This window comes from Rana temporaria, chromosome 2 (assembly GCF_905171775.1).
Source record: "Rana temporaria chromosome 2, aRanTem1.1, whole genome shotgun sequence".
NCBI classification, from domain to species: Eukaryota; Metazoa; Chordata; class Amphibia; order Anura; family Ranidae; genus Rana; species Rana temporaria.
The window spans coordinates 541,004,839-541,018,586 of NC_053490.1; the positions used below are offsets into that span (position 1 = coordinate 541,004,839).

General features: G+C 45.3%; 1 protein-coding gene across 1 annotated transcript in view; it reads left to right on the top strand.

The window, feature by feature from the left end:
* Window positions 1-11,556, top strand: part of LOC120928129 — an 85,602-nt gene extending 74,046 nt beyond the window's left edge. Inside the window, exons 4-5 of the mRNA XM_040339244.1 lie at window positions 7,699-7,796; window positions 9,805-11,556. Coding sequence (XP_040195178.1) covers window positions 7,699-7,796; window positions 9,805-10,581 — 875 coding nt within the window. The 3' untranslated portion in view covers window positions 10,582-11,556. The remainder of the gene's footprint in view (window positions 1-7,698; window positions 7,797-9,804) is intronic.
* The last annotated feature ends 2,192 nt before the right edge of the window (window positions 11,557-13,748 follow it).

Consider the following 13,748-nt stretch of genomic DNA (forward strand, 5'->3'; position numbering starts at 1 on the left):
CTTAACCACTTAAGACCCGGACCATTATGCAGTTTAAGGACCTTGCCCCTTTTCGCGATTCGGCACTGCGTTGCTTTAACTGACAATTGCGCAGTCGTGCGACGTGGCTCCCCAAAAAAATGTACATCCTTTTTTTTCCACAAATAGAGCTTTCTTTTGGTGGTATTTGATCACCTCTGCGGTTTTTATTTTTTGCGCTATAAACAAAAATAGAGCGACAATTTTGAAAAAAATGCAATATTTTTTACTTTTTGCTATAATAAATATCCCCCAAAAATATATAAAAAAACATTTTTTTCCTCAGTTTAGGCCGATACGTATTTTTGGTAAAAAAAAATCGCAATAAGCGTTTATCGATTGGTTTGCGCAAAATTTAATACAAAATAGGGGATAGTTTTATTGCATTTTTTTAATATTTTTTTTTTTTACTACTACGAATGGCGGCGATCAGCGATTTTTTCTTTTTCATGACTGCGACATTATGGTGGACACATCAGACAATTTTGACACATTTTTGGGACCATTGTCATTTTCACAGCGAAAAGTGCTATAAAAATGCACGGATTACTGTGAAAATGACAATTGCAGTTTAGGAGTTAACCACTAGGGGGCGCTGAAGGGATTTAGTGTGACCTCATCTGTGTTTCTAACTGTAGGGGGGCGTGGCTGGATGTGTGACGTCAGTGATCGTCTTTCCCTATATCAGGGAACAGACGATCAGTGACACCGCCACAGAGAAGAACGGGGAAGGTTTGTTTACACTCACCTCTCCCCGTTCTTCAGCTCCGGTGACCGATCGCAGGACGGCGGTGGCGATCGGGCCCGCGGGCACGGTCACGGAGCTCGCAACCCCACGGCTGGGCACTCAAAGAGGACGTACAGGTACGTGCTTGTGCCCTTCTGCCGACGTGTATAGGCGTGAAGGGGTCCTTAAGTGGTTAATTAACACGCTGAAGTCAGAAGCTGGCTGCCATGCACAAGCTGCACCAGTTCTAGTAGATCAACCCCAATTCACCTTTCTCTGCACTCTTGACAGAGGATTAATCCGGTAAAACGTTGCTTGGCCACTGACCATACAAACTGATACATTGTATATTTTATTTATTACAAGTACTTGCAGTGCTGTGAAAAAGTGTGTTTTGTTTTTCTGTTTTTTTGTTGCTCTGGAGCGATGAATGTGATCTGTACCGCCGTGCAATGTTCTTGTTTGATAACCTGTTGCTGCTTCTGTTTTGTATTGATTGTTCAATAAAATATTTTCTTTTACAAAATGCAGGTTTTTTGTTTTTGTTTTTTTTTTATAACACTTAAATTATTCAGCTCATCAAATGTTAATATTACACAAAGATAACCCAAGTTAACCACTTAAGCCCCGGACCAATATGCTGGCTAAAGACCCAAGGGGTTTTTACAGTTCGGGACTGCGTTGCTTTAATTGCGCGGTCGTGCGACGTGGCTCCCAAACAAAATTGGCGTCCTTTTTTCCCCACAAATAGAGCTTTCTTTTGGTGGTATTTGATCACCTCTGCGGTTTTTATTTTTTGCGCTATAAACAAAAATAGAGCGACAATTTTGAAAAAAAAATGCAATATTTTTTTACTTTTTGCTGTAATAAATATCCCCCAAAAACATATATAAACATTTTTTTTCCTCAGTTTAGGCCGATACGTATTCTTCTACCTATTTTTGGTAAAAAAAAATCGCAATAATCGTTTATCGGTTGGTTTGCGCAAAATTTATAGCGTTTACAAAATAGGGGATAGTTTTTTTGCATTTTTATTTTTTTTATTTTTTTTCTAGTAATGGCGGCGATCAGCGATTTTTTTTCGTGACTGCGACATTATGGCGAACACATCGGACACTTTTGACACATTTTTGGGACCATTGTCATTTTCACAGCAAAAAATGCATTTAAATTGCATTCTTTATTGTGAAAATGACAGTTGCAGTTTGGGAGTTAAACACAGGGGGCGCTGTAACATTTAGGGATCACTGTGTGTGTGTTTACTAGTGAAGGGGGGTGTAGCTGTAGGATTGACATCATCGATCGAGTCTCCCTATAAAAGGGATCACTTGATCGATGCAGCCGCCACAGTGAAGCACGGGGAAGCCGTGTTTACACACGGCTTTCCCTGTTCTTCAGCTCCGGGGAGCGATCGCGACGGAGCGGCTAGAAACGAATAGCCGCGCCCTCGTCCCGGATCGCTCCCCGAGGGGACACGACCTCCGCATGTACCGGGGGGGTCCCGATCGGACCCCCCACCCACGTCTTGCAGAGGACGTACAGGTACGTGATTGTGCCTGTCCGTGCCATTCTGCCGACGTAAATGTACATGAGGAGGTCGGGAAGTGGTTAAAAAAAAAATAAGCATTTTGGGCCAGATTCACAGACGAGATACGCCGTCGTATCCCTGTTTCTATCTATGCGGCCGATTCATAGAATCAGTTACGCATAGATATCCAGAAGATCCGACAGGTGTAATTGTTTTACACTGTCGGATCTTAGGATGCAGTACCGCGGCCGCCGCTGGGGGGAGTTCGCGTCGTAAACCAGCGTCGGGTATGCAAATTAGGAGTTACGGCGATCCACGACGGATTTTCGCGTTCGCTACGTCGCCGCTAGTCTAGTTTCCCGTCGCAAAGTTAGTCGGTTGTTTTAGTGCCTTAACTTTACGCAGCAATCGTATTGCTGTATAAAGTATGGCCGTCGTTCCCGCGTCGAAATTTAAAAAATAACGTTGTTTGCGTAAGCCGTCCGGGAATACGGAATTGCGCGTCGCCGTTTGAAAAAATGACATCACGGTGCGCAAAGCACGATGGGAATTACGAAACGGAGCGCGCGCAGTAGGTCCAGGGCGGGAGCGCGCCTAATTTAAATGGCACACGCCCATTTAAATTGGCCCGCCTTGCGCCGGAGGCCGCCAGCGGAGGATTTCATCGCAAGTGCTTGGTGAATCAGGCACTTGAGATGAAAACTTGCGGTGTAACGTATCTACGATACGTTACGTCGCCGCAGTTATATGTGAATCTGCCCCCTTGTGTTTACGTGGGTCATCTTTGTGTAATAACATTTGTTTGAGATGAATAACTTTAGTGTTACAAATATGCAAAACAAAAAAAAAACCTGCATTTTGTAAAAGAAAAGATTTTATTGAACAATCAATACAAAACAGAAGCAGCAACAGGTTATCAAACAAGAACATTGCACGGCGGTACAGATCATATTCATCGCTCCAGGGTAGAATCGCCACTTAAATTAGGGGTTGTACAAAATAGAGCATTAGATAAAAGGTGTAAGATTTATCAGAGAGAAAGTAAAATATCACTCTTTAGAACACAAATATCTACGCACCAACCAATAGGGATAGAAACAGGATCAACCAAGGAATAGGATGCATTAACCACTTCCCGACCGCCGCATGTATATGTACGTCCACAGAATGGCACGTACAGGCAAATGGGCGTACATGTACGTCCTTGCCTTCTAGCGGGTGGGGGGTCCGATCGGAACCCCCCCCCGCTACATGCGGCGGTCGGATTCCCGCAGGGAGCGCCGTATGTAAACGCCGTATGGCTTCCCCGTGCTTCACTGTGGCAGCTGCATCGATTGAGTGATCCCTTTTATAGGGAGACTCGATCGATGACGTCAGACCTACAGCCACACCCCCCTACAGTTGTAAACACACACAAAGTGAACACTAACTCCTACAGCGCCCCCTATGGTTAACTCCCAAACTGCAACTGTCATTTTCACAATAAAGAATGCAATTTAAATGCACTTTCTGCTGTGAAAATGACAATGGTCCCAAAAATGTGTCAAAATTGTCCGAAGTGTCCGCCATAATGTCGCAGTCACGAAAAAAATCGCTGATCGCCGCCATTAGTAGTAAAAAAAAAATAATTCATAAAAATGCAATAAAACTATCCCCTATTTTGTAAACGGTATAAATTTTTCGCAAACCAACCGATAAACGCTTATTGCAATTTTTTTTTACCAAAAATATGTAGAAGAATACGTATCGGCCTAAACTGAGGGAAAAAAACATTTTTATATATGTTTTTGGGGGATATTTATTATAGCAAAAAGTAAAAAATATTGAATTTTTTTCAAAATTGACGCTCTATTTTTGTTTATAGCGCAAAAAATAAAAACCGCAGAGGTGATCAAATACCACCAAAAGAAAGCTCTATTTGTGGGGAAAAAAGGACGCCAATTTTGTTTGGGAGCCACGTCGCACGACCGCGCAATTGTCTGTTAAAGCGACGCAGTGCCGAATCGCAAAACCTGGCCTGGGCATTTAGCTGCCTAAAGGTCCGGGGCTTAAGTGGTTAAGGGGTCACTAAAGGAATTTTTTTTTTTTTTAGCTAAATAGCTTCCTTTACCTTACTGAAGTCCTGGTTTCATGTCCTCATTGTTCGTTTTTGCTCTGATGTTGCTGTAATTCCTCTCTGTTCTGAACAGTCTGTTTCCTGATGATGAAAAAAGTCATGGGAGCTTTCTCTCTGTGGTCACTAATCAAGGAGGTGGGATTACTGTGTGTCTAAAACCCCTCAACACCAATCACTTTCGTTTTACAAACCATCACTGCCCTCTATTAGCTCTGTGTACTTCACAGAAGCATGAAAAAGCATGCATAAACGAAACTGAAACTGCAGGTACATTATATAAATGATTTTTATCTATTTTTAATCATTTTTAAAAGCAATCAGTTAACTATTATGTCTCTATACCCTGTAAACGGTCATTTCAGCAAAAACATTTTTTTCCTTTACAACTCCTTTAAGGAAGTGGTTCTCAACCTGGAGGTCGGGACCCCCTCGGGGGTCGAACGATGATTTGCCAGGGGTCACCGCATCCTGGGCTGTTCCAAAAGCCTGCACTAGGGATGAGCTTCGTATTCGAGATACGAACAAAACGGGTCGTTCACGCCAAATTCGAGTTACGTTTCACAGACCATAATTCACTGTGGCATCGCTGGCTGATGATTGGCCAAGCATGCACTATGACCCGCATGCTTGGCCAATCACAGCGCGCAAAAACGAAGAGCCATAATTGGCCAAAGCCAGGGTGGCTTTGGCCAATTATGGCTCAGGGGGTTTAGTACACGCCCCACACTATAAAAGGCCGCCTGCAGGTCGGCCTTGTGTTGTGGCAGTTAACAGAGAACAGAGAGAGAGTGTCATTTTTTGTAGGTAGATAGAGCAGGCAGGCTAGTCAGTTAATGTTACAGTGTGTAGAGGATATATATACATCCCAGGAGTTGTACATATATTTATACACTGTATAGTTTAGCTAGATCAGTTCTTCCTAATTTACTGGCAGGCAGGTGATTGTGCTAGCTGCAGTATTCTTACGTGGTTTATTGCCTGTGTCCTCTGTAGTTTGCACCTAAAGCTACTTGGTGTGTACTGGCCGTGTGCTCTGTAGTTTGCACCTAAAGATTCAGGAGCAGTGATTTTAATGATGCTTAAAATAAAAAAATAAATAAAAAAAACATTAAAAATTCCTTTAAATATTGTACCTGCTGGGTGTCTATAGTATGCCTGTGAAAACGTCTTTGAGAACCCGGGTCTTGCCCCAGAGAACATGTATCAATGGAAAAAAAGTTTAAAAAACTGTTGTTTTTTCAGGAGCTCCTGAAAAAACAACCGTTTTTTAAAATAAACTCCATTGATACATGTTCCCTGGGGCAAGACCCGGGTTCTCAAAGACGTTTTACGACAATAACTTGCATATTAGGCTTGAAAATGAGCACTTTTGTATTCGAACGTTCGAGTCCCATAGACGTCAATGGGGTTCTAAATTTTTGCGCGAACGTTCGGTCCATTCGAAGGTTCTGGTGCGAACTGAACAGGGGGGTGTTCGGCTCATCCCTACCCATCAGCAGCCCCTTACATCAAAGTGTCCCCCATCAGCAGTCCCTTACATCAAAGTGTCCCCCATCAGCAGCCCCTTACATTAAAGTGTCCCCCATCAGCAGCCCCTTACATCAAAGTGTCCCCCATCAGCAGCCCCTTACATTAAAGTGTCCCCCATCAGCAGCCCCTTACATTAAAGTGTCCCCCATCAGCAGCCCCTTACATTAAAGTGTCCCCCATCAGCAGCCCCTTACATTAAAGCGGAGTTCCACCTAAAAATGGAACTTCCGCTTAACCCACTCCTTCCCCCCTTACATGCCACATTTGGCATGTAATTTTTTTGGGGGGGCAGTGAGGGCTTCAGGAGAAGGGGACTTCCTGTCCCACTTCCTCCTTCCGCCGAGGGGCATGCGCAGTGGGTGCCCGGCCGTGAAGCCGAAAGCTGTCACTGCCGGGTGCCCACACTAGGAATGAAGACGCCGGCCGGCGAGGGGGGGCGAGGAGCGGAGCCCCGGCCGGTGCGTCGCTGGAGCCGTGGAGCAGGTAAGTGTCTGTTTATTAAAAGCCAGCAGCTACACTTTTTGTAGCTGCTGACTTTTAATAAACTTAAAAAATGGGTGGAAAACCCCTTTAAAGTGTCCCCCATTAGCAGCCCATTTCACATGAATGTCCCCCATCAGCAGCCCCTTTACATTAAAGTGTCCCCCATCAGCAGCACATTTCACATGAATGTCCCCCATCAGCAGCCCCTTTACATTAAAGTGTCCCCCATCAGCAGCACATTTCACATGAGTGTCCCCCATCAGCAGCCCCCTTTACATCAAAGTGTCCCCCATCAGCAGCCCATTTCACATCAGAGTGTCCTCCCTCTCCTCCCCCTCCCACATGTACTCACAGTTCTGAAGAGAACATTTTGTTCCTCTTTCTAGTCATGTGATAGGTGACAAGTGATAAGGGGAGAGAAGAAGGCAAGTCTGCCGGTGATCTGACGATATGGTTCCTCCTATCGATATGGTTCCTGTCTTGACTGCGCAGGCGCAATCCTTGCCAACGGAAATCACCGAACCTCCAGGGCGACGTGGAATCTGAGGTAAGTGGCCAGTCGGCCTCACGTCCTCGCTTCGCTCGGATGGCTCGCTCCGGTCGCTCGGCCTCCTGGCTCTTATTTTAACATCCTCCAATCTACGGGGATGTTAAGGAATGAGCCTGGATGCCGCCCAAGGTTCGGAGATTTCCGTGGGCTTCATCCGCGTCTGCGCAGTCAGGCGGGGAACCATCTCGATAGGGGAACCAGATCGACAAGACACCGGCTGTCTATCTCCCCCTGCAGGCTGGAGGGAGCAGAAAGCCTCATCCTCTCTACAGCAAGTGTCGGCAGCTGCGTCTTGGTGACAGGAGTGAAATCGTGATCACTCGCTGCACCTGACTCCCGGTAGTGCCAATTGCCAGTACATGCCTGCTTGTCAGTTATCGCAAACACTAAATTGCAATTATTGCCGCCAAGGGAGGCACAACCAGTTGTTACGTTTAGGGGGCAATTACTTTTTCACATATGGCCAGGCAGGTTTGGACCGCTTTTTTTTTCCTTTTTTAATAAATTAAATCATTTTAAAAACTGCATTTTGCATTTACTCTGGGTTATCTTTGTGTAATAAAAATGTGTTTGATCTGTGTCACTTAAGTGTGACAAATATGCAAAAAATAATTTAAAATCAGAAAGGGAGAAAATGCTTTTTTTACAGCACTGTATGAAGTGCCATCAATTTACGCAGCACTTTACACATATATATTGTGCATTAAATGTGTTTTTTAATTTCCTAATCATGTTTGCTCTCGCAGATTCTCGTACATATGGAAGGAAAATAGTTGCTCTGTTTGGTGTTCTAATGATATTGATATTGCTAGCGGCGACGGTGACATTCTACATTCTATATCGGGTGAGTGATATTCCTCTCTAGGGGACACTAATCATAAGTCATTCAGTAAATGCAGAAATAGATTCATCATTACCACCTGCTTACTGTGAGCCGACGCTCGACACCCTAAAATTGGCCATACGTTAAATTGAAATTCAGTCAGTTCTGCAGGAGCCTGCTGAATTTCCATCCATGAATTGCTGTTTCCATTCGAGAGGAGTTGATCTAGTGAGTAGCGTGCTGCCATGGATTGGCGGCAGGAAAGGAAAATTATGGTAGGAATTTGATACAGTTTTCCGTTTTCCTGGCAGTGGCGGCTGTTTTTTTTTTTTTTTTTTCTGTGGGGGGCGACAGACAACCACCCATCTCCCCACCCGCTGATGTTTGCCGGTCGTTCTTCCACTTACCCCCAACGTGGCAGGTGGCGGGCAGCAGCTTGGCTCTACATGCTCTCCTCCATGGTGGCTTCCATCTCCTCCCACTTCTCCTAGGCGTTCAATAGGATCGACTGTCCTTTCAGCCAATCGGGTGACTGGTGTCAAAACCCGCTTCCTGATTTGCCGGGAGAAGGATCAGTGTTACAACAGTAAATATTCATTTGCTGTTGTAACACACCTGGGTGGGCTGAGAGCACGCACTCTCTGCTCCCCAAACCCACCCTATATTGAAGCCTATTAGAGCCTCTAGCTCTAATTGGCGCCATAAAAAAAATTTGGAAGCATGGATAGGGGGGTGGTGCCCGCACGCCCTTAATGGACAGGCTGGCCCTGTTTCCTGCAACCAATTCATAGCAGTGTACTACCACAGGTGTAGCACCCTCTAGGAGTGAAGGTGCTAGAGCAAGGGTGTCAAACTCCACACTTTTTTTCCTCCAGGTTTAGGGGTACGATGTACCCCATACTCATTCACATAGGGTGGGGGGGCTGGTATCTGGGGTCCCCCTTGTTAAAGGGGGCTCTCGGATTCCGATAAGCCTCCCAGCCGCAGACCCCGACGACCACTGGCCAGGGTTGTCGGGAAGAGGCCTTGTCCTCATCAACATGAGGACAAGATGCTTTGAGGTGGGGGGGGGGCCCGCACCGCGCCCCCTGCCCCAAAGCACCCCCTCCATGTTTGTTGAGGGCATGCAGCCTGGTACGGTTCAGGAGGGGGGGGGGACGCTTGCTTGTCCCCACCCCCTTTCCTGACCGTCCGAGCTGCATGCTCAGATAAGGGTCTGGTATGGACTTTGGGGGGACCCCCACGCTGTTTTTTCGGCATAGGGGTTCCCCTTAAAATCCATACCAGACCTAAGGGCCTGGTATGCTCTTGGAGGGGAACCCATGGCGGTTTTTTATTTAAAATTTGGCGTGGAGTTCCCCCTCATGATTCAAACCAAACACAGTGTCTGGTATTGTCGATCAGCGGCAAGACTGACACACTATCGCAGTCACCTACAGTACACTTCTTCCCTCCTCTCTCCCTCCCCTCTCCCAGGTCAGCAAATGCACAGCTACAATGCAGATGAACTGCTGATTGATATCTTGCCAAAGACTCCGGAGCTCAAAAACGCAATGCACAAGTGTGAATCCAGCCTTAATGTTTGGATGGGGAACCAATCTATCTCTAGGCAGCTCAGGTAGCATTGCCAGGCTTCATTTCCCGAAGGAGCTTTTTGGTGGCGGGTGTGTTAGTGCATGACACCCATGTACTGTAAGAGTCTTAAGCCTCCTTCACACAGGTGATTACCTGCATACACTGGAATTCCACAACAAGAACCCACAAATTCTTGTGGCAGAGATGACAGTGGTATGCGGGAAAGCAACTTCCATTCAGCCTGTAGAAAGTACTGGCAGGCTTAGAGGAGGAGCCATTGCTATTTGCATGTATCTGCGCACACAGCGATTTACATGCGTTTAGGGATGGATGAGAGCTCCTGGACACAGGTGTTGATGATGATGATGATGTGTTACTGTTCTAAATCCTATGTGTTCTGTGAGGATGTTCCATGCTGTCACCTGACCTGTCGTCCTGGGTTTTATATTCTCAGATCCATTCCAAGAGAGACGACAAGGCAATCCATGAATATGTGGCGCTAACTGATGGGAAGAATCTATTTGGGGCCATATCTGAAAATACTATGGAGAATGGATCTGTGGCCACTAAAAAGAATGAATCGGAACCCATTATGAAGGATGGCTATATGTCCACTATGGGGAATGTGCCTGGGACTACTATAGAGAATGGATCTGTGGTCACTATGGGGAAAGTGTCTGGGACTACTATAGAGAATGGATCTGTGGCCACTATGGGGAAAGTGTCTGGGACTACTATAGAGAATGGATCTGTGGTCACTATGGGGAAAGTGTCTGGGACTACTATAGAGAATGGATCTGTGGCCACTATGGGGAAAGTGTCTGGGACTACTATAGAGAATGGATCTGTGGTCACTATGGGGAAAGTGTCTGGGACTACTATAGAGAATGGATCTGTGGCCACTATGGGGAAAGTGTCTGGGACTACTATAGAGAATGGATCTGTGGCCACTATGGGGAAAGTGTCTGGGACTACTATAGAGAATGGATCTGTGGTCACTATGGGGAAAGTGTCTGGGACTACTATAGAGAATGGATCTGTGGCCACTATGGGGAAAGTGTCTGGGGCTACTGTAGAGAATGGATCTGTGGCCACTATGGGGAAAGTGCCTGGGACTACTATAGAGAATGGATCTGTGGCCACTATGGGGAAAGTGTCTGGGACTACTATAGAGAATGGATCTGTGGCCACTATGGGGAAAGTGTCTGGGACTACTCCTATACTACTATAGAGAATAGTTTTGAGTCCATTTTAAAGAATGGATCTGTACCATCTGTGGTCTGGGACTACTAGAGACTAGATCTGTGTCTCCTGTATAGAAAGGAGCTATGCCCACTACTAAGTAATCATGTATTGGATGATGATGACATGATGAATGCACAAGAAAAGGGTCTCTGTTTGGTCTAAAGATCTTCTTCAAAGATCAGTGTCAAAAGAAACGCGATTTTGGTGGAATCTCTTACGGAATACTTGCAGAAGAGGAAGATTTTCACGGTCAAGTAGTATAGAAATTTCTGCCTTTTGAAATCTCAGATGAGAAGTTTAAAGCATAAAGTTTGCTTTGGGTCAGTGTTTTCTTTGGAGACAAAGAAGGTTCAAGGAGGTTTAAAAAGTTAGATACAGAGGTGTTTAACCAGTGTCCACCCGGCCTATAGTCAAATGTCAGCGAGACGGGGACCTTCGTCGTCCCCGGGTAGACGCCTCGCATGCACTCCACAGGCCAAGCTGTGGCGTGATCTGTCACTGTCGACCGGGCCACTGCCAGTATCATGTTGACTGTGCTGTGACCAATTACAGCAGATCACATGACAATTGTAAGCAATGGGTGGCTTCATTTCGTGCCATTCATTGTGTACAATTGTGTTGCTAGCTGGGATTGGTCAAAGTGATCACATGGTACAGACAGGGCCAATCACAGCTAATAACAGTACTTACGGAATGAATCAGTTTCATTTTTTTTTTTTTTTAAACAATAGATTTTTATTGAAAGTATTCACAGTACAGATTAAAATTGTCACATTAAGCCTTAGTAACCAACCGAGTTACCTTGGTTCATAAGATTGTTCTTATAACAATACATTACTTGGTAGCCTGTACCAGCCTACCCCTATCGGGTTCAATCTGTAGGCATGGATAGGCCTCCAATTGAGTTAACTATTTGTATATAAAAAAAAAATCCTAAAGAAAACATAAAATGTGTGTGTGTGTGTGTATATATATATATATATATATATATATATATATATATATATATATATATATATATATATATATATATATATATATATATATATGTATGTATGTAAAAGGGGGGGGGGATTATATATATATAGGTAATTGAATTAACTTAACAAAACTTGCTACATAGATCAATAAAGTAGGTCCAAGACAATACATTGCATCTGGGGGTAAGCATATATCTGACTTTGATGTAATTCAAACTTGACGATAGATTAAATATTACACTCTTAAGTATTTGGATGCTCTAGGATGGGTGATCCAAGCAAACCATTTCTTTCTGAATGTAGTAGTGGAGTAATATTTATATTACTTCGAATTGGGCCTGTATCATTAATTCGTATTGGGCCTGTATATTGATTCTAGCTATAACTGGCGATAGGTTGGGCGTGCCCTTGGATTTCCACAGGCTGGTTATAGTGAGTCTTGCTGCTACTAGTGTGTGGAATACAATTGTTCTATATTCTTTCGGATAGATATCCAAATTGATACCTAGTAAAGCTGTGGCAGGGTTTAGTTTATTTAGGATGCCTGTGAGATCTGCTATAAAGGAAGTAATTGAATTCCAGAAGCTGAATGTAGATTTTTACAGCTCCATAATGTGTAAAAGGTTTCCTATCTGATCGTTGCATCTCCAGCACTCATTAGACGTTGAGGGATATATTTTGGCTAATTTATATGGGGTCAGGTACCATCTATTTTATTATTTTTTTGTGCATTGTCCCAGTGTTCAATACATGCTGATGACTTGCTAGCTATATGGAATGCTTCTTTCCATTGGTCCCAGGTAAATTCTTGTTCTACATCTTTCTCCCACTTAAAGCGGAGTTGCACCCAAAAGTGGAACTTGCGCTTAATCCACTCCTCGCCCCCTTACATGCCACATTTGGCATGTACCGTATTTATCGGCGTATAACGCGCACTTTTTCCCCCCTTAAAATCAGGGGAAAATTGTGGGTGCGCGTTATACCCTGATCCGCGCTGTCTGAGCACCGCCGCCGACATATACCGAGCACAGTACACTCGGGGAAGCTCGTCTCCGCTCGCAGGTCACGCCCTGTCCCACCTCCTAGCATTTAGGCGAGAGGAGCCGAGCATGGCCGAGTGTACTGCGCTCGGTATATGTCGGCACTCAGAGACAGTGCGGGAAAAGCGGGGAGGACACCACCAAGGCCACAGATGGACGCCGGACCCGACAAGGCCGCCGATGGACGGTGGGCAAGACACCGAGAAGGGGCATTCAAAAACTGTAAGTATTTCTTTTTTTCCCCTTAAAATTCCCTTCTAGGTTTGGGGTGCGCGCTATACGCCGGTGCGCGCTTTACCCCGATAAATACGGTAATTTTTTTGGGGAGGGGGGGAGTGGGGGCTTCAGGAGGAGTGGGACATCCTGTCCCACTTCCTCCTCCTGCCGAGGGGCCGCTGAGGCGATACGTCATATCGCCTTTTGGCGGCCCCTCCATGTAGGCGATCGCCTGTCCAATCAGAAAAAGCAGCGCCGCTCACGCATGCGCAGTGAGTGCCCGAACGTGAAGCCGAAAGCAGTCAGGGCCGGGGGCCCACACTTAGAATGAAGACGCCGGCTGGAGAGGGGGGGAGAGGAGCAGAGCTCCGGACGGCGCGGCGCTGGAACGTGGAGCAGGTGAGTGTCTGTTTATTAAAAGCCAGCAGCTACACTTTTTGTAGCTGCTGGCTTTTAATAAACATGAAAAATGCATGGAACTCCCCTTTAATCATGTGTGTGTGTTTTTATTGTCAAATGGGTGGTGTAACGGTCACCACCGTTTACGACCTTCCATCAACTACGACAGCTCATCCGACACACAGACAAACCAGCAGGCCTCCCATTTCCCAGAATAACGAGACTTGCTCCGTGTTCTCTGGTTTCAAATGAAGACATCTTTAATGGTTTCTTCTCAGCTTTTATACAGTACAAGGCATGGAAGTATTCAAAGGGACAATGAAATCTCCACCCCCCTAATCACACACTAAGGTTAATTACTAAACATTCCTTCATTAACAGCATAACAAACAAAACACCATCACACAATGATCTCCTTCCAATCCACATCCCCAGACAGACGCTCTGTCTCCGACAAGTACATTCAACACATAAACAGTATTTAGCATACATAATTGGAGGTCTGGGAGCAAACCTGG